Source organism: Myotis brandtii, unplaced genomic scaffold, assembly GCF_000412655.1.
Source record: "Myotis brandtii unplaced genomic scaffold, ASM41265v1 scaffold125, whole genome shotgun sequence".
NCBI lineage: Eukaryota > Metazoa > Chordata > Mammalia > Chiroptera > Vespertilionidae > Myotis > Myotis brandtii.
This window is the reverse complement of record NW_005354385.1, coordinates 3,340,916-3,367,188: the sequence shown is the minus strand read 5'-3', so window position 1 is coordinate 3,367,188 and position 26,273 is coordinate 3,340,916. Positions and strand designations below refer to the sequence as shown.

Genomic DNA, 26,273 nt, shown 5'->3' with positions numbered 1-26,273 from the left:
GAGCTGGCAGGCCCACCGTGGAGCTGGCTTGCTCACTTACTGCTACCAAGTGTGGCGTGGGCAGTGCCGGGCACACTGGGTGGGCACCTGTCCTGAACAGATGACAGAACCTGGTCGGACCCTGTCTCACATTCAAAGCGCTACATCTGGTGACAGTCTGAGCTTATAGAAAGATCAAGGTCATTCACACACCCTAATATAAAGCCTACATTCCACGTTAGCCGCCAGGTTTTCAGGAACACTTTCCTCCCTTTCTTGTCTCCTTTACAATTGAATTAGAATTGAGCAGATTGAATAAGGAAAACTGGGTCTCTCCTCAAGGAGCTCCCTTTGATGGTTTGGCTCCATCACCGCCTTTGCTCATGGGAGACACACATTATGACCTGCCAGTGTTTCATCACTTGGAATGATTCTAAAGTCGGATGCACATACTGCAGGCAAAATGCAAGATAATCCACTGGGGTGAGAGAGAGAAATAGAAAAACTTGCATTTCTGTTCCATTAATCTCAGTCTTTCCTAATTTCCAGTTTGTGAGTTTTATAACACATATTAATTCAGTAGTATACATACTAGCACAAGCATATTCACATGCATTTGTCTGTATATAGTATGACTTCAATTTCATTTTTATTTTACTGATAGGAATTTGTTAGTCAAGTTTGAGAACCATTGCTTTAGAACAAGGAAAGCTACTCTCTGAGGCAGGGCCGACACCCCTTCTTTGTTTTGTTCTCTGCGCGGGAAGTTGTGTGCCCCTCCTGAGGCAGTGGCTGCAGCCTGATCTCTTTGGCTGACCCAGTTGCCTTACGAGGCACAAGGCGCACTTTCCCCTCCTTCCTGGACGCCTCACCTGCTCCATGATGGCCTTGGACACGTGGGAAGAGCTGGAAATCCAAGAGAAAGGGGACAAAACAGTGTCTCTTCGTCTTTGCCGACTCGGCTGGGCAGATGGCTTGTCCACAGAGAGCCAGTCCATTCTCCAGGCTGCCTCTCGCACGCCTCCTTCTCCAGCTTCTGTGAATTTTTGCTTCCAGTTCTTTGCCAAATTCATCAGAACAGTCAGAATCAGCCTGAAATCATGAGCGCCTGAACCTCCAGGCTTGTTTTGAAATTTGAAAGAACCTAACATTTCGAGATAATCCCTCTTTGATTGGAAAAGGGGGACAGAGCCTGTAAAAGGTCACAGGTGATTTCCAAAGGCTAACACCCCGGACCACGACAGCTAGGAAAGATCACCTTGGCAGCGAAAGCTATGTCCTGGGGGACAGAGTCACACTCCAGGGACCAAAGCTTCAGGCGACCAGTTGTCCTGGCCCCGCGCGCACGCAGTGTGCAGCAGCTGAGCAGACAGGACAGCTTGAGGCCCTGGGAGCTAAGTGTTTAGCTAAACCATTTATCTGCATCTGTGTTTGGCAAATTCTGAACCCCACCCCCCGCCCCCAACACTTAGCAAGATGTACCTAAGGTTTCACAGTCTGAATATTCTAAGTATAATACTTAGATATGAACTTCCAATTGAGAAATCAATAATAATCCTTAATAGCACTTATAAATACTATGACTGTGGGTTATTCGTTCTTTCCCCTTCTAAAAGCATGGCTCAGGGCACCATCTCTTTTCATGGTCATGCTTGTCTTCTGAGCATAGTGAATCCTGTGAAAGTATAAGCATTTTCCTCCTCCCCGTCCCCCCTGCCCCCACCCCGAACTCTCAAACTTCTGGGAGCTTCCTGACTCGTGCTTGGTTCAAAACCTTGCTCCTCTCAAGAGCACCTGTGTTTAAATCAGGAAAGAGAAATAAATGGTTAAACATGAATAGTAGGATCCTCTTAAGTGACCACCCCACAGAAGACTGGCTCTTTCTTTAAGATACATGAGGGCTACACCATTCCCATCTACGGTGAAGGAAGTCAGTGTGGCTCAGCCTCTATTACTAACAGTAATAATGATAATAATAGCCAGACCTGCATAGCGCTTACTGTATGCCTGCCGCTCACATAGATTCATATATTTAATCCTCAAGCAATTTTAAGAGGTAGGTTCTATTGTCCCCATTTTTCAGATGATGAAACAAAGGCTGGGAGGTGGTAATTTGCCTGAAGGCACAGGGCTCCTGAATGCCTGGATTCACACCTTGGAGGAGGCCTCAGGGTTTCTCTAATGATCAAGAGTCAGTCTGCACCAAGGACTAGGCTGGTGTGGCTCAGTGGTTGATCATCGACCTATGAACCAGGAGATCACAGTTCGATTCCTGGTCAGGCCACATGACCAGGTTTCAGGCTCCATCCCCAGTAGGGGGCAGGGAGGGGACATGCAGGAGGCAGCCTATTAGTGATTTTTCTCTCATAATTGATTTCTATCTCTCTCTCCCTTCCTCTCTGAAATCAATAGCAATACATTTTTTTAAAAAGAACGCGGACCCCAAATTTCACTTTAAGTCAAATACACTTTTCCCTGTACTAAACTGTGCTTTCCCTGATTGGACTGATTTTGTTTAAAATTTTCACATCTTGAGCCACTTATTTGAAGAGCCCTTTCCAATTTCACTCTGAGGATGAAGGTTAGAAGCTGTTTCTGCTCTGGTTACCACAGCCATGCACTTAGCTTCTTGGAGAAATCATTTTGCAGACCAGTTTCCTGGGAAATCACTTTGCTGGTCTAGTTCTGCCTGTAGCATTATGGACAGTGGAGTTCACCTAAGAAACACCCTGGGCGGTCCGTCCAGAATCTGCGAGCTGGGAGGGAGAAGCAGACACCTCCGTGGTGCAGTTTGCTTTGTCAGAACTGCCCTGGACAGGCCAACCACTCTCTTACCCTTCAGGGCTTTTGGGGAAGACACAGCACCTCTAGACACAAGTCCTCCTTATGTGCGACACTTTCACTGGCAGGAAGTTCCCTGTTCTAATCTGAATCTTTCATACCAGGCACCCAGAGCTGCATGATCTCATCTGATCTTTAATCAATCCCACAAGGAAAGTGCTATTATTATCCCCTTTTGTAGATGAAACAAAACATGGATAGGCTGAGTAACTTGCCCAAAGTCAAGCAACTAGTTAGTGGCACAGCCTAGATTTGTGTGCAGACAATCGCCCTCCAGAGCCCAATTTGTAAACTTTATGATGGACCGTCTCCCCGTCGAGGGTCCATTTCCTGTGCAGAGGGCCCGTGCCGGAGGGAAGGCCTATTTGCTGGTCTCTGGATCGTAGAATTGGATGCCTGTTATTGCATTGCCTCTGCTTTTTTTTTCTTTTAAAACCGATAATTAGCTTGGAAGAACCCTCAAGTTCAATGTTCACTGAATGTAGGAGGTGACTAATTGTGGCTGGGAATACTTTGAAGGGCATGGAACGGATGATGAAAGGCCACTGTGGCCGCCCCTGCTGTGGGGCAGAGGTCCATGAAGCCAGATGGCCTTGTCCTGGGCTCTGACTCCCTGTGTTCCCCTTTCCTGTGCTTTCATAGCCTTCTGTGCTCACCTGGTACCCCCGGCATGTTGCGTGCTCCTCTGCAGCTTCCTGTTTCCTGTGGATGTGTGAGGGATGAATGCTCACTCCAGAGGTGTGACCTGACCCTCATTTACCTGTGCATGCTGGTTTGCAGGCCTTGCTTTCTAACACTTTCACAAGAGGCTTTAGATTTTAACTTTCCCATCCTCTGATCATCAAAGTGGAAACACTATTGCTAGGCCAACAGCACACTCATTTGTGTAAAAAATAAAATAAAAAATAAAATAGGGAATTCATGTTGTTGGCAAAAAACATAAGTGTACTGATGAGCATGTCTTCATGGCTACTGAAGTGAATTTGCACATGTACATTGCACACCCCTCAAGACTGGGGTGGAACTTGCTCAACAAATGTAAGAAGAAGTAGTAGAGTGGCCCCCATATTTTATGTTGGTTTCTGAGGACGTACATGCTAAGTAAAAATGCTGCACTTGACACGAGGTCTATGCTCGTCGGTGTTGTCCTCCTGCAAATGCCTCTTCTTCACACTACAGTCAGAATAATCTTTTAAAAACACAAACCTGATTATATCCCCCCCCCACAAAAAAACCCTACAATAGTTCCCCATTACTATGGTGCTCAAGGGCAAACTCTTGACAAAACTTGCCTAGACCCCTCCCCGACTTTGCCTTTCACTCTATTTCTCTTCATAATTCCCTTTTGCACTCTATTCTCCTCTCACACTCCTTAGCTCCAAGCCTTACACACCTGTTCTCTCTGCCCCCAACTTGCTCTCATTTACCTTCCTCCACGTCACACATATCTCCTGTGCCCGACTAATCTTATTCATCTTCCTTGATCCCCACTGAAGCCCCAGCCCCATTAAATGGGGCCAGGGGCCTGTGATGGGCTTCCCTATCCCAGCCCTACCACCTTCTGTTGTACTTACACGTTAATTGGCTACCTCCTTGGGCAGCTGTTGTGAGGGCAAAGAAGGGGTCTGTCTTATTCACTATTGCATCCCCCTTGCCACACAGGTTGGGGCATAGAGCAGGTGTCCATGAATATTTATTGAATGAATATATTTATCCATGATATCTCCAAGGTCTCCTGAACTGCTTCTATCAGAACTTTTAAGAGGGTCACACAGAAACGATCGATTCCTGAACCAGGCCGCTGCAGAGAGCTGTTAAAATACACGCAGAACAGGGCCTCCTTTGCCAGCTTCCTCATCTTCACCAAGGGAGGCAGCTACACTAGCCCTGGGCAGCCTCCCACTGCTGGAAGCCCCTTGCATTACCCAGCGTGGACCATCAGTCTTCTCGGAAACTCGGGACCACAGAATTCAGGTGACTCTCCTGAGCCTTATCTGAGAGTTCTCAAAACATGATTGTTCTGGGTCTTAGCATCAAAGTGTCAAATGTGTTCAAAATAAAGCCAAAGCTCATGTGTTCCCTTCCTTAATCATGGATCAAGAAGCTCACCCTTGGCATGGATTTTGTTTTGGATTTTGATCTAGGAATCCGTTTCCTGCAGATTCAGCATGCAAAACATGGCGTACTTCAGACAGACATATGTTCCCTAACTGATTCTGTTAAGGCAGTGGTTTTCAAATCTCATTTTGTCCCCCGCCCCCAGGTCCCCCTCCAGGAGACATTTGGCAATGTGTGGCATCGCTTCTGATTGTCACAATTTGGAAGGGAAGCTACTGGCATCTGGTGGGTAGAGACCAGGGAGGCTGCCAAACATCCTACAATGCCCAGGACAGCCCCCGCAACAACGCATGATCTCACCCAAATGTTACCGGTGCCAAGGCCGACAAGCCCCAAGCTGAGATGACACTCCTGGAACATGAGAACTAGGCCCTGACTATCTGTGTGGTGTTTCTAAGACATATGAACTAAAGCAGAAAAGAACAAGTCAAAAGCAATAAGGTGGCTGTGGCTTTTTCTCTGCCTATGATTTAGAAATTAAGATGCACAGCCTGTCTCTAAAGTAGAACAATTCAGTTTGGGAAGGTTTCCTAGGTAGAGCCCAGACCTGGATCGATGAATCAAACCACCTATGGAAATCTCCTAATACAAGGCATTTAGCATGGAACTGAAAAGACTCTTGAGTGTGAAAAGGAATTTTGGTGAATTCAAAACCATATTTGTTTTTCTGCAATGAAAATGTTGATGTCACTTATTTTTCCTAAGGCTATAACCATTTGGATAAAGATATTCATTTGAAATGCAGGTGAAATGTAAATTGCTACTTTTCTATACAGACAATCAGTGTATTTATACTTAATCCATAAAGGCATGATGTTACAAAACACATTTGTATATTGTGAAGCCATCCGGCATCAAATTTTCCAATTTATAGACAACTTTGTATTTACATAACAAATCAGTAAATCAACCATTTTTTTTCCCGGTTTATAAAAGGTCACTGAAGTACACACACAGTGTGTATAAAAGCAGGTAAGGCTGATAATACATATTTACAGTAGATACAAATTAATCTTTCATATTTAAGAAAATGCTTTTTGTATATTTTTTCTCCATCCGACTCCCTACTCTTAGCAGGATATCCCATGCTGGAATTGTTTATTGCTTTTTGGCTCACTGATTTAAAAATCACTAGGGTTTTTTTTTTTACACACATGAATTACTAATGTTCTTATCTCTTTGGCTAATGCAAATGTGATAGAGTGAATGAAAGAAAAAGATAAACTAATTCAATATTACAGTTCTTAATATCAGGTTATTAATTTGGCCACAGCCCCCACATCAATAAAGTATTGCATAACTCATTTTATACATGACAGTGACATGTCTTGAGTCTTGTGTTACACTATTTGGGCAAAAATGGGCAATGTAAACAAGATTTCAGATTTTCGGTAAGGTCTAGAATCCTTGGCTTTCTTTGCACAAAGAGCAATGTCACTAGCATCTTACGCATCTTAGATTTTAAAATCTCAGTGCAGAATGGCCTGTGACTTACACAGGAACGTTGCACACAGCACGGACGATTACCAAAGTAACTGCACTCTGAAATGAAAAAGGAATCTCCTCATGGGATAAGTCAGTTGAGAATTTTCATAAAACTTAACGGAAAACAAAAAACTGCCCTCTGCTCCTCCCACAATTATGCTGTATGTTCAAAACTGAAGGTTGTGATTACTTAAAAAAACGGACACAGCAAATTACTCAAAGTCAGGGTCTAATTAAAAGACGAAAAGTGGCCCATGATATCACAAGGGATGAATATTCTTCTTAAAGTATTGATATTCACAATAGAATTGAAATGTTCCTTTAAATAAATAAAAACCCTGATTGTTTTTAATGCCACAAACAAGACAAATCAAACAAGAGCTGCTCTGTTAATTTCCACTTGTTGGAAATAATCTTTGGAAACTACATAAAGGTATAGTTTATTCTCCTTGTGCTTCCTAAGACTGTTAGGGGAACAGAATAAAATCAGTTTGCCTTTTTCAAGGGGAGCTATTAAGTTCTTAAAAGGAGCAAAACATTTTCATTCTGTTTCCATTCTCAGATATATTAGGGGGAAAAGTTTATTTTAGGGAATAAAAAAAATGTACAATGTAGAAGGGCTAGCCTTCATTTAAAAAAAATGAATTGGCTTTAATACAAAGAGAAAGAAATGGCTCTATGGGCAAAATTTAAGTATGGTGACCAGTTTTTTAATTGTAAAGTAGGTGCAACATTTAAAAAAAATGTTACAGCACTGCATGACCTGTCATGCCAACAATGTTTACATTAACTGCTTACATGAAATCATATAACTGTAAAAGAGAAAGGGGGGAAAAAACCCTGGTGGACTGAAACAACCACACATAACACCCACATCAAAGCTGTGAGCAGCCAATGAAATCATGGGTGCAAACATACTTTACATGGTCTACTGATGTAAAGTATACATGGGTGGGGGAAGCACAAACCCAGTTAGTTTAAAATATCAAAAAGAAGGCTTGATTGACACAAACTCAGTCTGAAGTCAAAAAAGCAAAGGCTGAAGAAATTTGTACATATCAAAACACACACACACACACACACACACACACACACACACACACACACATGCCCAGATAGACATAGGCACCTATCTGTGACTGAAATCAATCATATAAAACAAAACAGTAGAAAAGCAGATTGGTGCACAAAAAATGGACAACGTTAATGGTTGAAACACACTGAACACATCAACTAATTACAAAAATGTGCCAACTCAACTACACAAAAGATGACTCTAGGACTGGGGAAAGACAAAACGAACCTACCCCAGAAGGAAGGGTCCCTCCCTCCAGCCCATGGAGCCCAGTGTGGCCAGTTTCTTGGGGACAGGGCTGAGGGTGGGAGTGGAAAGGACACAGAGACACAGGAGACCTGGGGGAAGAATTCAGAGCTGCTGATATTACAGAACAGCCCAGGGGGAGTGTTCTGTACTGTGGCCCCAAGAAACCAGTTGGAGGAATGACCTTGGTCTCCTTTTTCCTGAGTTACTGGAACTCTGCTACGTCATGGGACTGAGGAGTTTGGGGGATGGATAAGAGAGGAGGAGTAAGGGTAAGCTATTGGAGGGCCTCCCAGCAGCCTGATCACTAAGCTGTTGAGTGAGCCCTGGCTAGGGGGACAAGGCAGCGCTCCCTAGGGGAGTAAGAATTTGGGGGTGGGGCTGGTCGTAGGAAAAATAAAGGAATAATGGACTTCTTTTGACAATACATCAACAGAAGCCTGGCTGGAGGCCTGAAAATTTGTTCAATTGCTTGGGAGATAGGGTTATACCACCACCACAAAAATTGTGAAAAAAAAAAAAGACAGAAAATTATGTTGTGCTACATTTCTTATTAATAACCTTGTACTTTACAATGGCTCACAGTTTTAGGCTTGTATACTTGTAATGTAGTATTTTCTTTCTACATTTGTTTCAAATTTGTTTCTTATTTAATATAATATAAATAATTTGGTTAATAGATTTAACCTGCACATTTCAGCCACATTAATATATATATATATATATAAGAATCTGTTAATGGTATAAATAATTCTTTAAATAAAATAAATCTGATATGTTACATAATACTGATAAAAAATTACCATTGCTAATAATTTTGAAAGCCACCTTAGCTTGCGGATTAAGTAATACTGATAAATGGATGGATATATGAAACTTGCTTTGATGATTCATATTTCTTTTTGCCCCCAAAGGAAAACTGAATTATAACCAACCTTCCCTCTGATGATGATTTCAAAGTGGGGCTTTAGCCTCCATGTACAGGAACAGAAGAAAGTTTTATCTTATCAGGTATTGTTTGCAAAGAAACTTAGCTCTGAGCATCACGGTGGTGCAGCATAAGCAATCTAGTTCAATAGGTGGCTATCAAACGTTACCTACAGAAATGACTGAGTAAAATATTCCAAGATTTTTTTTTTTTATAAAACCTATTCTACTTTAAAACTTAGGTAAAAAAAATATGCAACAAATGGTTGCAGTTTCTGAATTCTTAATTTAGACCTGTGAGCCCTCAACCCTTTAGAAATCCGCAAGGTTTCGACTTCCTAGACACCCGAGGTCAAGTCCAGTGCTTGCAGGCCAGGTGCGTCCAAACAGACAATATAAATGGACACTCAGTGGTGTGCAGTGTATGTCATAATTCAGGGAATACACATCATCATGCCTTTTCTCTGCTGTTAAATACAAAAACAGCATCTTTTACATTATCATAGAAAAGCATTTAGGTTGTATTTTTATTCATCACTTTACACTGGTAGTCTCTGGTAGGTGTACTCCATAGAAACCAAAGAATTTTGTACACTATTTCTTTGTACAATAAAAGATAAAGTGTGCATTAAGTACGCTTGTACATGACAATATTGTACAATATTTACATTTCTGATATCACCATGAAATTCTGTATTTTCTATATACAACATTGAAAAGTCTTCAGAAACATTTGGACTATCTCTTATAATCACAATTTTAGTGTTATAGAAAAAAAGGGTTTCTCAGTCATCTCTTGACCATTTATCACGCCCATCACTCAGGGATTTTGATTGGTTTTTCCAGCATTCATTATCCTTCCTGATCAAAAAAATATTGTATCACTGTTTCTTTTAGCACCCTGTGGTGGATGTAGCTCTCTGCCATAGTATAAATATTGATATAACGGTGGCTATATCAATACCTATATACAGATATATCTGTGCACGTTCCTTTCATCAACACTGTGCATGGTGGAGTAGTCCCTGTTATCTGGAGATCTTCCTCCTCTTGGGTTTGGGGGGCCTCATTTGTCTGTCTCCATGTGGGATTTGGTGAACCTGGAAATAAAGAGGTGGGAAAACAACAAGAGAGGTTGAAATCATAAATACCATCTGATTTCTGACACAGAAACGTAGGAAACAGACTCAGGCTTTTATTTGAAAATCATTGCTTTCGTTGGGTGTTTAAAATGTTTACCAAGACCCTAGATCTCAATGTGCCCACGGTCACTACAGAATATGAGGAATCCTGGAAACTTGGAAGCAGAGCAGCACTCTGTGGACCCCACAACAGTGGAACATAAAGGAGGAACTGGGAAAATTCAAGCGCGGGAAAGGCGATGCGCAGTTGCCATTGCTGCTGTACATTGAAGATGAAAACAGGGCCTTTCCTGTCAGAGAGTCCTAGGTCATCAATGCCACCAGGACCTGGAAAGTGGGTGAATACACACCAGCCATGTTTTCTCCTTCACTCATCACCCTACTTATTTTACAACTACTAAGAAGGGTCAAAAATTGTAAGAACCTTGGCCCAAGAAGTTTATTTATGAGAAGAGTCAGGATGGAAAATGGAACACCACTACCATCTGTTGGCAGATTTGAGCTTGTGTAGTCTGGGAAGAGCAATTAATACAAGTCGTCTTTATAAACTAACACAGAATCTAGCAGGATTCAGGGCTGTGTATCAGATTGAGCAGAGGCGAATCAAACGAGGAGCATGATCGCCAGGTATCAGAAAGCAGGTGTTGTGGTTTCGAGGGGCAGAGGACAGGTGTTAGAGGGGTGATCAGGTGCCCCATGTTGTATTGTGGCTACTGATGAGAAAGGGAAAGGTCAAGATGCAGGAAAAGCAGGATGGACCCAAGGCAGCGGCTTAGCAAATGATTAACAACTAGCTAGCTCCCTGTGGAGGGACACAAATACATGGCAGCACATGCCAATTTCCGCAGTGTAAATACTTCCACCATGGTCGATTTCAAGCTACCAATGTGATCTCACAGAACTAAGAGTTAGAAAGAGATGTACACAATCAGCTCGTGATATTCACAAGTTGGCTCTATTGTATGTTTTAAAAAATAACATTTAGATACTAGCAAAGGTCAGTGTTATTCAGGGTCAAATGCAGAAGACTTCTTAAAAAATAATATTTAAATTTTAAAAATAACATTTATGCATTTTTTCAAAATGCCTCTTCCTCTTAACCCTTTCCTACACATTTTTAAAAATCATAGCCTCTGATAAGGAGTTATAACTGAAATCTTTTTATAATAAAGGAAAGCCATTATTCAAGAATATAAACTAGTAACCCATGAAAAGGTATTTTGTTTAGCCATCCAATGTTTTACTATTTTAAAAATAGTTGTCAACACGAGAGAGAGAGAGAGAGAGAGAGAGAGAGAGTTTATTTCTAGACTTCTAGCATCTCAGGAAAATAAGGAGCCGCTCCTGCAGGGGGCTCACGCTCCGATTGCCACAGTCCCCGTGGCCCAAGACCGTCCCCTGGCCACAGAGGCCAATGTCCTGAGGCAGGCACTAGTGAGATGCTCGCTAAACCCATTTTCTCTTCTTCCTTAGCAGGCACCTTGTATAAGGCATGTCCTCGTCCATGAGTTAAGAAGGCCACATGAGCCCTAGCCGATTTGGCTCAGTGGATAGAGCGTCAGCCTGCGGACTGAAGGATCCCAGGTTCGATTCCGGTCAAGGGCACATGCCCGGGTTGCGGGCTTGATCCCCAGTGGGGGGTATGCAGGAGGCAGCTGATCAATGATGCTCTCTCATCATGGATGTTTCTCTCTCTCTCTCTCTCTCTCTCTCTCTCTTCCTCTCTGAAATCAATAAAACTATGTGTGTGTGTTTTTTTAAAAAAAGGCCACATGCTTGGGTCAGGCCGAGAGTCAGCAGGAGTGATGTCTGCCAGGCCTGGCCCGTAAAACCTACCCTGTTGGTGCTCTGTGTGCACTCTCTTCTCGAGGCTGCTGGGCTCGATGCCAAGATTATAATGGAGTAGCCTGAGGCTCTAAGGAACAGTGGATGCTAAAGAACCTGGGCCCCTGAAACACTGTGTGGAGCAAGACTGCCCCCAATCAGAACCAGACGGCAGCGAGCAGTTACTGTGCAGAGCCTCTAAGACTGGCAGTGGCGGGCAGCCTGATCTCACCAGTGTGTCTGGGTTGGCACGTCTCAGTCCACGAGAACTGCTGTTTTCCTCACACCTGACTCACCTTACCTATGGGTATTATTTGCTTGGTCCTAGAAGGCATTTGAGTGTATAATCCTAGTTCCAGACTTTTCTGTCAGGAAATTTAACATCTCAGGGCCTCACTTTGCCCATCTGTGAAGTGATGGGTTGGATCACAGAGTCTCTAAAGTCCACACCAATCCCAACATTCTGTGAGTCTATAACATACACCTGTCACGCAATAGCCACTGGATGGCTCTCAGATAACCGTGTTAGCACAAAGTGTCAAGAAAAAGGAAAAGGAAAAGAAATGACCTTTCAGAGCTGAATAGCTTTAGATATGTCACATATTTAAAACGATTACCAAAATTATACTTTGAGTGTTTACATTAGTGAATTAGAGGATAATGATTAAATTGCTTACATTCAACACTGTTAAATGCACTGTTCAATAAAGGGAAGAAAAAGTAGATACTACTTCTCTAAAACCAGAGGTTATAGTGTTAATTAGCTTAACAACAGAGTTTTGTGCCAAATATTTTATTTTTTAGCTAACAGTAGAAAGGAAATGAGAGGTCTATGAACTGTTGATCTTGACCTTGATCTTGTTCAATTTCACTTTTTTGTTCTATGGACAAAATTTGCATCAGTGAATATTTAGGCAACATTAATGGCCACGGCTATTCAGAGTCCAATGCAGAAAGCGGTGGTTTGAATTCAATATTTTGTTGCTCATATTTTAAAAAAATGTTATATGCAGGGGGAAAAAAGTTACTTATCTCAGAAAAAGACATAGTTAATACTGCTAGGTTATTTTTTTTAATTACTTTTGGATCTTTTCTGGTATCAGTCTTCTTTAGAGCCTAGTAATTTAGTATTGCTACATGAGTTGCTTGACAATATTTTAGAGACTATAGCAAAAAAGTGTAATACAATTTATTTTCAAAGAAACACAGTATAATGGAAAAATAAATTAACTTACAGTCCCAGACATTTTGTCCAGTTCACTCATGGCCTCATGAATAGCAGCTTCTAAATGGTTATTTAGCTTTCCACTTCTAGAATTAATGAAAACAACACATCAGATTAATAAATTAAAGAAACAAAACGGCAATTTAATTCCCTAATCAGAAAACAGAAGTGCCAATTCCACCAGAGAAAAATCAACTTATATTCACATTTGGAAAATTCAGATGACAACACACTCTGGAATTCTCACCACTGAAGGCTGACGATAAAATAGCAGATCTATGCGGGGGGCGGGGATTGAACACACGATTGGGGAAAACGGATTCTCTCCCCTTCCACATGCTTCTTCCACGTCTGATAATTTTGCAAGGAATTTGGGCCATGGGTCTCTTTCCCACAGACGCAGCTTATCCTCCAGCCGGTCCTGCGTTGCTTCTGGTTCTGGCTTGTTTCTTTTCGGGCAGCAGCCAGGCATGTGGCCAAAGGGAAGGGTGGAGGGGCTGAACTGCGGGCTCTGGCCACTAGGGAGCTCCCTCTACCTTCTCTGGAGCTCCTGGCTTCAGGAAGCTAGTGAAGGCTGATACTCAGATGGGAACTGGCTGCAGAACTGGCCACACCCAAGGCTCCCTCCACGCGGGGAGCCCACCCCATTTTCCCCCAAACCCAAATGGCATAACTGTTTGAACAGATAAAGAATGACGGTCTCAGAGTGTCTATCACTTGCCTGACCTCTTCTCCCCACTCAGCATTCCTTTACACATGTTTGGCCTGAATAACACGCACAGCACAGCTGCCTTGATTGAAACTTACATCTGGGAAGCTGTTGGACTAATTACTAAACGCAGGCAAATCCACACTAGCCACCTCTGCAGTCACGTACCCTTTGTCCATTCTGTTAACTTATTTCCCCTGCTTTATGCATATAAGTAATTACCCAGTTATTCTGAGTAAGGTGACCCATTTCATTTATCTTCCCAGGACAACTATGAGAAAAGCTGCAGAGCTTTCCAAGGGTTAAACTGTATCACAGCATCCACAGGGAGATCAGAATTTACAAATGCAGAAGAATTTGGCTCACAGTCCCATTTAATTTGGCTCACAACCTGTTTAAAAATGCATTTGCCTTTAGATGAGGCCTTTAGGCTCACCACACTCCTCGCCTGGTATCCTCACATACCAGCGCTGACCATTCATACACCTAGCTTCTGGGTATACCTTGAAGAACTCTGAGTCTTCCATCCCTGAGTAGCACACGGCTGGGCACATCATGATGCCTATATTTACTAAATAAAAATATGTGTCCAAAGGTAGCATGCTGGCCCTATATTTTGGAAAACATATAGTATGCACTTAAGTCAGTTTAACTGAAAGGAAAGATGAATGCATTGGCTGTAACCACATTATAAGGGTAACGTGACACCAAGCCTCTTCCACCCACCTTTGTTGACCTGTAAGCTAGCCTCCAGCTTCTATATTTCCCAGGTATGTTCAGAAATCTAAGCAATGCAGAAAAGTGCATAAAATAAATGAACAACTAACAAACCCATTTCCAAGAACAGACTGTTAACAGATGACATATTTAAGTCCTTTTTCTTTAAAAAATTAAAGTTGAAGTTCCCATTTGTCATCAATTCCCAGGCCCATTCTCTCCCACCCTCCTCTCAAAGGCAACTGTGTTGCATATCCTTCTAGAATATGTTCATATTTTATATGATTATCCATAAACAGTACCTAGGATTGTCTTATCAACTTTTAAATATATATATATATATATATCTCCCAATGGTGCCCTGATAATACACACCATTCTGCAACTTATCTCCCCTCCCCCCCTTATTATTGTTTGGAGCACTGTCCAAACTGATATAACCTGTTATATACTGTTTTTATTTACCTACCCATTTTGGTTTTAAGAGGGCCAGGGTATCTAGGGGAGTCAGTCTGCCCTGTGTTCGCAGTGAGGAGTTGGCTAGGCAGAATTCTGGGTGACTGGGCAGGAATCCAGGCTCAGGACTGCAGGGCCGCCTACGCTTAGCTGAGGTTTTTGTGGGCTGTTTGGAGAAGGTCTTGATAGTATCACACATTGCCTAGTTGCCCAACAGTATTACACCTTGTATTATGTGCTAAACAGATTTATCCTTACTATTTCTTTTGTATTGAAAAGTATGAACATAAGTTTTAAAATATATTTCTTTGTTACACATTTTGATGATAAGGTCTGATGGGTTTAAAATTGACTACATAAGATTCTAAATATCTAAAAAGATGGTAAAATGTTTTCATGAAAAAACATCAGAGAATCTTGTTTCTCTCACCTTTACCTCAATAACAAAAATAACTACTATCTATTGAAAATTTTCTGTGCCAAGAATTGTGTTAAATCTTTACATCATTATCTTATTTAACCCATACAACAATCCTAAAAGATAGGTATTATGACAACTGTTTGCATGCAATACCTTATGACTTTTGTAGGGGGAACTGGTGAAACCAATTTTAATTTTGCAACGAGGAAGATGAATATTTAAGTATACCTAGTTTTAAAAGTAATAAACAGAGTTATAAAATTTTTTATGTAACTATTAAAAATTATAGTGGCTGTACTAATCTACATTCCCACCAGCAGTGAACGAGGGTTCCCTTTTCTCCACCACTTCTCCAACACTTGTTATTACTTGTCTTGTTGATAAGAGCCATCAACATGGACAGACCTTGAGAATATTATGCTAAATGAAATAAGCCAGTCGGAAAAAAGCTAAGAACCATATGATTTCACTCATGTGGGATATAAAACTGAAACTCATGGACAGCAGTGTGGTTGGTGGTTGCCAGAGGGAAGGGGGAGGGGGTGGGGAGAGGGATGAAGGAGGCCTAATATATGAAAGAAGATTTGACTTTGGTTGGTGGGCACACAGTGCAATATACAGATCTTGTATATAGAACTCTGTATCTAAAACCTATGGGATCCTATTAACCAATGTTGCTCCAATAAATTTAATTAAAAATTACAATAACATCACCATTAAAGAAGATAAATAATTTAATATTACTTGTTAAATAGAATTTTAGGAGTCTGCAATCTCATTCTTCAACAAGGTATTTAAAATGTTTGTAAGTACCTTGTATTAATTTAAGCTAAATTAGTATAATATTATTTTTCTTTAACAAACTTAAGTAGTTAATAGAGGAAGAAGTGGATAGATATCTTGGAAGACAGGATAGATACAGAGATGCGGGGCATGAAACTACTTGAATATATCATGAGAATCAAAGAGTGACTGTCCCAAATGTCAAATCTCCGGACCAACTTTTACACTCCCTTGTCAGGCAGGGGGGAAATGAGCTTAAAAGAGGAAGAAAAAACTCCATGAGTTCCTGAAATGAACAATTAGTCAAAATTCAGCCCTCCAGTCCACAGGGCCTCCCTGTGGTGTCTCTTCTACTATTTTCTATATCCCGCTGACATTTAATAATAAACATTTTTACTAATGGACACTCTAAAACCTACTTGATTAAGCAATTGATGCTCATATAATCACATTTCTAGTTATTAATGGAGATAATTGCCACTTCTCATCTCCATTGCCTATATTGTCACACATTATCCTTTTCTTCACTAATTAAAAAAAAAAAGCCAGGTACACATCTGTGAATGGTACAAGAAATAAGAGGGAAATGAGAAATTGCATGTTGCTCTACACTGTCAGTTTAAAATCTGGGCAACTTCATGCAGAACAGAACAAATTTGGGGAAGACTTAAAGGTCAAGAACCTTAGACTCTAAAACATTATCATAAAGTATGAAGATTTAAGAAAATTTTACACACTAAGTATTATTTCTTGGTTTTAAACTAAAAGTATGATTTGTTTTATTATCATTTTCCAGCTTTGTAAAAATCAGGTTACCAAATAATTTATATGTACGTATAAGACAGATATTTTTATCTTCACATAAATGAAAACCATAACATCCTTAAAGCTATGGAATTTTTCTTGAACAAAGCTATTTCCTTTTTTAAGTACAAAATGACCCTGAGTAGTGTCATCAATAAATATGTTAATATTTCTTTTGCGGTTAGGCTGTAATAAGCATGTAAGTTTAAAGATATTTTATTGTACAGTTTGTAGGATATTGAGGAATAAAATGACTACATAAAGTTTTAAACATTTAATATGGTGATAGAATATTTCAACTGCATAAATATCAGATACTTTTGTTTCTTTCACCTGTATCTTTATTATAATAATAACTATTCACTAAATATTTACTATGTACCAAGTACTATGTTAAGGCTCTAATTATGTTATCTATGTTACAAAAACCCTAAAAGGTAGGTATTACCAAGCCTCTTTTAGAAATGAAGAATTTAGGCTCAGAGAGGTTAAGCAACATGCCCACGGGCACAGAGGAATGAAGTGAAAGAAACAGGATTTCAACTCAGATCAAAAACCAACCGCGTAACAATCTTGTTCAGTACCATCTTCCGCGTGCAGTCTCTTCCTCTGTTCTTTTCCCCTCAGTCTACAAAAGCAGTCAAATCTTTGTAACCTTAAAAATTTTCTATTGTTGTTTTTCAGGAACTTCTCACATTAATGGTAGCAACCCATGGCCACTTTGTTTTTATAGCCACTACTCCAGTGGAAACCGGTTTCACTAAGGTGACCACTGGCCTCCAAACTGCCCAGTCCATGGAGATGTCTCAATTTTTGTCTTATGGGACCTCTGTTGAGCACTCTATCATCCCCAAACTTTTAGTCTTTGGCTTCTAACACCCTACTCTCCTACCACTGATGATCCCCCTCCTTTCTGCCCATCTTCTTCAGTATCTGCAGTAAGTGTTCAAATGCCCCCGTGTTCAATCCGGCCAAGGTATCTCTCTGTGATCACGGCCGTTTTTACAATGTCAAATACAGTTTCTCCCCCGTTTCAGACCTGAGTGTCCAACCTATCCCACAGGCACCCACACAGCACCCTACAGTTCTCCCTGTCTTCTCCATTCCAGTCAGGGTTTCCGCCACCCACCAGGACATCCAAGCCAAAACCTTGACAGTTGTCCTTGATTGCTTACTCTCCTTCACAGGCCAGTCAGTCACCAGGATGCTCTGTTAATGTTACCTCCCAGATATTTCTATGCCACGCTCCTCCTCCTCCATCTGCATTGTGCTCTTCCTGGTGTGAGTCCCCATCTCCCTTGTCTTCTACTGTGGCCTCCTAAATCATCTTCCTGCCTCCAGAATTGTTCCCCTACAATTTATCCTCCATACAGCCATTTCTAAAGTAAAAATCCTGTCCCCTTCAGGCACTTCCAATAAGATCAAGGATCCCATGGGCCTGCACTGGGCCCTTACGGTCTAGTTCCTGCTTACACCTGTGGTTACATCTCTTACAGCTTCTGACGTTTTATAGTTCCAGTTCCAACTGTTGATCTCATCTAAACACTCTCCCAGCCCACCCCACCCCACTGCAGTCCTTGTTTCTTTCATCTGGTTCACACCTAGGTAGAGATCATCTGCTCCAGGAAGTCTTCCTGTCCCCGAGTTTAATGCCGCTTCTCTATGATCTCAAAATAGACTACACACATTGCTATCCCTGCAATTTTAGCATTTTGTTTGTTTCTGGATCTGTCTTCTTCATCAGTGAGCTCCAGATCCTGCAGTACTGTGCCTGGCATTTTTTTTTTGTGGTAAATTAGTTTCCTTAAATTGGGGAATAAATAAATGACTGGATTCAACATATCATTTATCACTCATGTGACCTTCCACTAATTATTTAAGCGATTTGGGTCTGAGTGTCCTCATCTATAAATGGGCTCAGTGATTCTGGCCCACCTTGTGATTGCATAAACCACACATGCAAAGTGTAAACTATTCTTCTGGGCATTTGCAAGGCAAGTCAGTCTACTTAGAGAATGGTATAAATAAATCTGTTTTTACTGATGTGTGCTTCATAATTTCTTCTTTACCTCTTTAGCCTGCACGCTAAGTTTACGGTTTCATCAGAGTTACTTTAGATAATTCACTACAAATAGTAAACTGGTTTTGAAGAAAAAATTGTTAAACCACTGTTTGTTACTCAATACCTTGCAGAAATTGCATAGTAACAAATTTGTGGGGGAAAATACAGCTTATTTCAAGGCAGAATATCAAAAAATTTGGAGGAGTTATTTCATTTCTGCATTATCAACTATGCTTTCAGTATTCTGTTCATAATCCAACTAACCCGCATGCCTCACTGGAAGAAAGATTTTAGAGATTTTTTTTTTACATCAAATAAACAAGTACAGTTGACACTCTATAGTAAACAGCCCATTGTGAATTTGGGATGTAGGTAATTTGCAATTCCTCTCCTTTCATTCAGATCTTATATTAATTGGATAGGCCTTATCCTACTACCGAGCCTCCACAGGAAGAGTCTCTTTCAGAGCAGAGGGCACCCGCCTCACTGCGTTCCTCATCAGCTCTGCAGTGAATCTGCCCATTCCCTGGGCCCTCGTCCAGCCAGTGCCAACACTGGAGTCCAGCATAGGAGCTGGCCCTTGCAGTTGACACCCTGCTAGGAGACATTCCAGTGAGATAAAGAGTCTCCCCAAGATCTGTGGAGTTCTAAAATTTTACCTCTGGCAAGAATTATTGACGACCCCAGTAAAAGAACTAGAGTGCCCTTGAATAGGTATTTACACAAAGGGCACGCCTAAGCATTCTGGTTTCATAATTCTTGGATGTCTGATACGTAATATGAAAACTGTAGTATCTGAACAGGTCTGTCAGTTATATATATTTGAAAATAATTTTTCATGTACACACACAGAAGCAACATTTGAAGTTCTTTACCTCAAAATAAAATAAAAAGGGGACACCTGTAATACTTTCAACAATAAAGATAAATTTTAAAAAATAAGTTATGATACACAAAACCACATTGTATTATAGTGGAAACTGTGCTCCAAGCATTATTTGCTTGAACATTTACTCAGAATATGAAGATCTGGAAAAACTTGAAAAATAATGTCCCAAAGTTCATCTTCTTGTTACAGTTTCAAAGAGAACTTACTGCATCTGCCCCAAGAGAAAAAATAATTCTTTACCATCACTTTGACTAATTTGCCAAACTGTAAATGGTAGACTTTTTGCTCTACTTTCAGAGACCATTTAATTGCTACATGTTGAGACTATTAATCATATTTCCTTGTCCACTGAATCAGAGGAATGGAGATGGAGGGAGTTAGGAAAGAGCCGATACACACCAAACCCTCCATCCCCTCCCCTGGTATAAATTGCTAAGAAAATATTTTCTGAAACAGCTAATTTGGTTTGTCTATAATGGGCCTCTTTGGTGATAACTATCAACCTGTTCTTAATCAGTGAGATTTCATTGTCGTTTGAAGGAAAACCAGTAAATTATATCCTTAAAATACTAAATGGGCCTGGACGGTGTTGCTCAGTGGTTGAGCATCGACCTATGAACCGGGAGGGAGGTCATGGTTTGATTCCCAGTCGGGGCACATGCCCGGGTTGCAGGCTTGATCCCCAGTGTGGGATCTCTCTCTCCCCCCTCTCCCTTTCTCTCTGAAATCAATAAAAAATAAAGAAATAAACCCAAAGTTTATTACTTAAAAAATGGGAAGAAAAATAATAGAGCTTACTTTCTGTTTCTTTTCCGGGCTCGGCTGTAGGCTTCTAAACCTTCTGTTAGTGTCTTCAGCTTCTCGGGCTCCACCTGAGTGAAGGTATGAAGACCAGATCACATTACCCAGACCGGCGATTGTTACCACTGTTTTCTCTCTCCTGCTGCACAGCAGGCTCTGCACTGGGGAGGCCTCACTGCCCTGCCCAGTGTCCTGTCCTCTCCACGTAGAGCCTGGCCCAGGCTCCAGGCTGCAAACAGCAGTGGAAATGAAAGACCGTTGGGCTTTTAAGTTGTTAACATTTTTAAAACAGTGTTTTAAGAACAAAACTTGGGATTTTAATAACCTTTGATTGGCAAAATGATATAAATCAGAGATCCTGTTTTGCTTTCTTCATGCCTGCTGTTCAGAAACTGCAAATCTGTGTCCCATCAGGGAGGACAAGAGCAGTGGTGAGTGGAGTTTGCATCCGACCTCCCAGCATCAGGAAAACACTTAAATTTTCTGAGCCTCAGTTTCCTCCTCTTTAAAATGAGGACCATATACCTACCTTCCTGCTAGAATTGCTGTGAGAACCACAATGTGACAAGTCACGCTGGACTGTTAGCCAAGCATGAGCAGCTGTTACCACCTAGCATGCTGGGGAGGCCCTCACAGTCCTTACTGATGTGGGAAGAGGGTGTTGCCACACCTTTGGGCGGTCCTCTCCCCTGTCCTGCTCTAGCACCACCACCCTCTGCGGAGCCTCCACCTCATTACAGTGTGGCCACCAGATGGTAGCTGGGGATCGTGGGGGTGGGGAGGTGCCTTTGCCACTCACCCCAATAATCTCTATCTCAGTTTTTGAAACCATCTCCCCTAAGAAAAACAATAAGTATGAAAATTTGTATGTAACTTGTGAATAAAAACACATTTAGAAAAACATTGCTATTTTTATTGATCTTTAACAATAAAAGGACAAACTAAGTAAAAACAGTGTTGCTTGTATAAACACAACTTCAAGGAAAATCCCCTGCCCATCCCTTAACCCAGTTCCCCCACCCCTACACTACCTTTATGTAAACATTCAGAGGTTGACAAAATGCCTCATGAGTAAGAAAGTAAACACTAATAAGCAAGGGTATTATTATTAACTTTTGTCTTTAAATCTCCCTGACTCCTGAATATTATTTATAAGTGACTATTTCTTTGACCACTTCAAATTTAGTACAAAATAATGATTAACAAAGTGTTTTCACTATCAAGTCTGAAAACAAGCATTTCTAAGTATTCAGTGAGAGAAGGAAGTCAAATGGTGATTTTCATATTTTGTCCTAAAGGATTTAAATATTTTATATACACAAGTTCATTGGGGATAACCAATCTATCATTGCCAGAACAAGAGATGACACTTCACAGGAGCCATGAAGAAAACGTCTTATCGGTATTAGAAAACTTTAAAGTGAATACATCCATGTGTTGTTTAAAAAAAGAAAAAAAGAAAAAAGGTGCCTGGATACATTTTCACATTTCATGTTAGACATGAGGTACCATGGTGTATTCACTCACACAAAGAGCATATGAAAGAGACTTCACACATTACATTTGTGTAATTTGTAGCTAATTCCACTTATATTTAAATGGCCTTCTTGGCAGCAGGAAGGAAGCTCTCCTGTAACAGAAACTTCTATTAGACACAACTGGTCTAGAGAGAGACCTCAGAGGGATGGATGGATGCAGGCAACAGAGCAGGTTCACAGTGAAACAGAGCAAGACACCACAGTGCAAACTTTCCCTATTCATCTTAATTAAAAAGAAAACAAGGCTAAGTTAGGCCAAACAATTTTTTAAAGTCTTCCATTTTTTAAAATTTTAATTAAATAAGGAATAAGGGGCAGTAGAGACATTCTTGTGCATTTTTATGTAAAAGGCACTGCTTTATTACTGAATATGGTAATACTGAAAGCCAGTATTATTTTTGTTATTTTTCAGGTGGGACTCAGGAGTTTAAGTAACAGGGCCAGCACTGAAATTCATGTCTGACTCCAAAGCACTCAGCTTCCCTCTACCATACCAACTCTGATAGACATTGAAATATACAGTCATTCTATATATAACTAGAGGCCCGGTGCATGGATTCGTGCACCAGGGGGTCCCTTGGCCTGGCCTGTGCCCTCTCACACTCCAGGACCCCTTGGGGGATGTCGGACTGCTGGTTTCGGCCTGATCCCAGCAGTCCAGGCCAAGGGACCCCACCAGTGCACAAATCTGTGCACCGGGCATCTAGTATGCCTATAAGATCTTTGTTTAATCTCTTCTCGCCCTCCCCCTTCCCCCCTTCCCTCTGAGATTCATCAGTCTGTCCCATGTTTCCATGCCTGTGCATTGAGTGTCTGCCCCCTGGTGGTCAGTGCGCATTATAGCTACTGGTCAAACCATCACTTAGGCTTTTATATATATTTTATATATAATATGCATACACACACACACACACACACACACACACACACATAGACATACTAAAAAATTAAGTAAAATTATTTTAAATCAAATGAAAATTTTACAGAAATTTAGACACTAGTCCAAATTTGTTTTCAAAATTTTTCTATGCTTAGATAATTTTCTGGTGATTTTTCTGAATTAATTCTCTACAAGATTTCTTTATTTAATTTTGCCTGTAAGGCCCAAAGGTACTCTCACAACAAACTATATTATTTATAAAGGAGTCAATGAACTTGACAGAGAAAGCAATGATGGTGCTTTCTAAAACAAACACACATGTCTATGTATTTCTGATATAACAGGATCATACATCTCCAGAGGTAAATATATAGTTTATTTTGTTTGAAGAAAATTTAATAGAATTTTAGTACTCTACTGTACTGTGAAATATAATATACTAGAGGCCCGATGCATGGAATTCGTGCAAGAGTAGGCCTTCCTACTTCCGGCTGCCGGCACCGGCTTCCCTCTGGCACCCAGGGCCTGGCACCCAGGGCCTGGGCTTCTCTCTGGCCACTGGCAGGCATCTGGGACCCAGGCTTCCCTCGTAGCCCCGGCGTCCAAGAGGACGTCCGGAAGGATGTCTGGTCTAATTAGCATATTACACTTTTATTATTACAGATGAAGAGTATGTGTTGTTTCTGGGGAAATATTCATAAATCTTCACAATATTCAAAAAGCTCTTTAAAGATACCACCCACCCAAATGGTATCAGAGATGAACAAAATGAATTCAATTTCTAGTCAAATAGAAATCATATTTAATGATTTAATAAACATTCCCTCACAAATTACCTGGCTAACTTGTAAATGAAAAAAATACTGGAAAATCAAATACATATAGATTTAATATATATTAAAAAGGTTAAACATATTTTATAAAACTGACACTGAAGGAGCAAGAAACAACATACACAATACTTTAATTTATAATTATAATCTTACTAGAGGCCTGGTGCATGGATTCATGCATCAGTGGGGTCCCTTGGCCTGGCCTGCGGGTATCTGGCTGAAACTGGCCCGGTGTACAAATTTGTGCACTGGTGGGGTCCCTCGGCCTAGCCTGCAGGGATCAGGCTGAAACCAGCAGTCCGACATCCCCTGAGGGGTCCGGAATTTGCAAGAGGGCACAGGCCAAGCCAAGAGACCTCACTGGCGCACGAATCCATGCACCAGGCCTCTAGTATGCATATAAGATCTTTGGTTAATCTCTTCCCGCCCACCTTCCTCCCTCCTTCCCCCTGAGATTCATCAGTCTGTTCCATGTTTCCATGCCTATGCATTGAGCATCTGCCCCCTGGTGGTCAGTGTGTGTCATAGCTACCAGTCGAATGGTCAGACACTTAGCATATTAGATATATATGTATGTGTATCCCTGTACATTTACATGCCAGGGGTTCCAAAATTATTTCAATCCTATCTTGGTGTCAAATTGGGGGAGGACTTTATAATGCATCATTACTGCCCACATATTCTCATTCTAGTATGACGATGCTATAGTAAAGGCCAGCATGACATTTATACATATATCATTTAAGAACTAGAAAAAGACACCTAGAATTTATGTGGATTTAAAATTCCCATATTACCTCATATATAAATGCACACATATGTTCATTTTTTTTTACTCCTAAATCCCTTCTTTCACTCATTCACATTATTTAGATATAGCAATTCTTTGACGCAAATAGTCCTAGAGCTGTTCGGGATCCCTTGGGGATGTCGGACTGCTGGTTTCGGCCTGATACTGACAGGCCAAGCCAAAACATATGCATAAAGCCAGACATTATTATACAGTGAAAGTTTGAGAGTGTTTTGAACAGTCTAAATCTCTGGTTGCTTCTTTTGTTCACAAGGCACATATCAACACTTGGTAATTTAACTAAGTTTAATCTGGGGTCAGCACAGTAGCAGGTATGTATCTCAGGAGAAACTTAAAGTCTGTGACAAGGGAAGATACAAACCTTCTAGATAGCAAGCTGTCCCTCTGAAAGTGAGTTGCAGTAGAAACAGGGAAAACCATGTAAGACAGAGAGAACTGCCACCTGCAAGCCAAGCTGAGAGGTGAGGCCTCAGAAAGAACCAACACTGCTGACATCTTCATCTCAGATTTCTAGTCTTCAGAACTGTCAGAAAATAAGTTTCTATTGTTTAAGCACCCCACAGCCTCAAATTGAGGTATAGACTATATGAGAAGAACCTGGAACAAAAATCCCAAATCAGCCCTAGCTGGTTTGGCTCAGTAGCTAGAGAACTGGCTTGCAGACTGAAGGGTCCAGGGTTCAATTCCCAATAGGGGGCATGCAGGAAGCAGCTGATCAATGATTCTCTCTCATCATTGATGTTTCTCTCTCTCTCTCCCTCTCCCTTCCTTTCTGAAATCAATAAAAATATATTTGGGAAAAAAAAATCCCAGATCACTTTTGGATAGAGCCAATTAATTAGAGAAGGTGTTAACATTCCCTGCAGGTTTTAACCCTGATAACAGGATTAAATCTCTTGGTGATGAATTTGTGGCTACTTAGCTGATGCAAAGCTGTCATACAGAGGTCAAAGGACAGAGCACAAGCAACATCACAGATTTCATAACCGAGATAACTGACCTCGAGTTCCCCCTTCCTTCTTCACTTGCCCATCCCATCTCTACAATATCAGCAGCTACTGTTGGGGGAATGGTATCATGCCGAATACTACTTAGAGTTAGGAGACCAGGCTTTACTGCCTATTATTTGTGTCCTTGGGAATGCCGCTTCTCTGAGGTTCAATTTTCTCATCTGTAAAATGGGGATATTTGTACACATTTTTATGGGTCATTGAGAGAATCTAAAAAGACAGTTAACAGGAAGATGCTCTATCAACACCAAAGTGGCTTTTCCCAAAGTGCCACTGGTGGTGTGTGAAATTATTTTAGGTGGAACATGGACAGACCTTAAACATTTTTAATAGTTATGTACTTGTATAAATTTGTATTAGAAAAATACAAAAACCATTCTACTTATGATTCTCACATCTAATCTAATTAAAGAGAAACATGCAAATTGACTGCACCTCCCCTACACCCCAAGCCACGCCCACCAGCAAATCAGAGCAACTATATGCAAATTAACCCAACCAAGATGGCAGCTGGCAGCCACGGAGCTGGAGCAAGCAGGAGGCTTGGTTGCCCTGGCGATGGAGGAAGCCAAGCTTCCTGCCTGCCCTGGCCGGCTGTGTCCTCCGCTCAAGGCAACAAAGTTTCAATTATAGAAGATAAAAAAAATCCCAGATACCTGCTTCCAGCCAGCCTCCACTGGGAGCTTGGGTGGCTGGG

At 41.1% G+C, this 26,273-nt stretch overlaps 1 protein-coding gene across 1 annotated transcript in view; it reads right to left on the bottom strand.

Moving 5' to 3' along the window:
- Window positions 1-5,754: 5,754 nt before the first annotated feature.
- MBD5 (methyl-CpG binding domain protein 5) overlaps window positions 5,755-26,273 on the bottom strand; it is a 192,727-nt gene continuing 172,208 nt past the window's right edge. The window contains exons 13-15 of the mRNA XM_014534024.1: window positions 20,502-20,575; window positions 12,873-12,948; window positions 5,755-9,771 (exon numbers count right to left, since the gene is read on the bottom strand). Of these exons, the coding sequence (XP_014389510.1) occupies window positions 9,700-9,771; window positions 12,873-12,948; window positions 20,502-20,575 (222 nt within the window). The 3' untranslated portion in view covers window positions 5,755-9,699. The remainder of the gene's footprint in view (window positions 9,772-12,872; window positions 12,949-20,501; window positions 20,576-26,273) is intronic.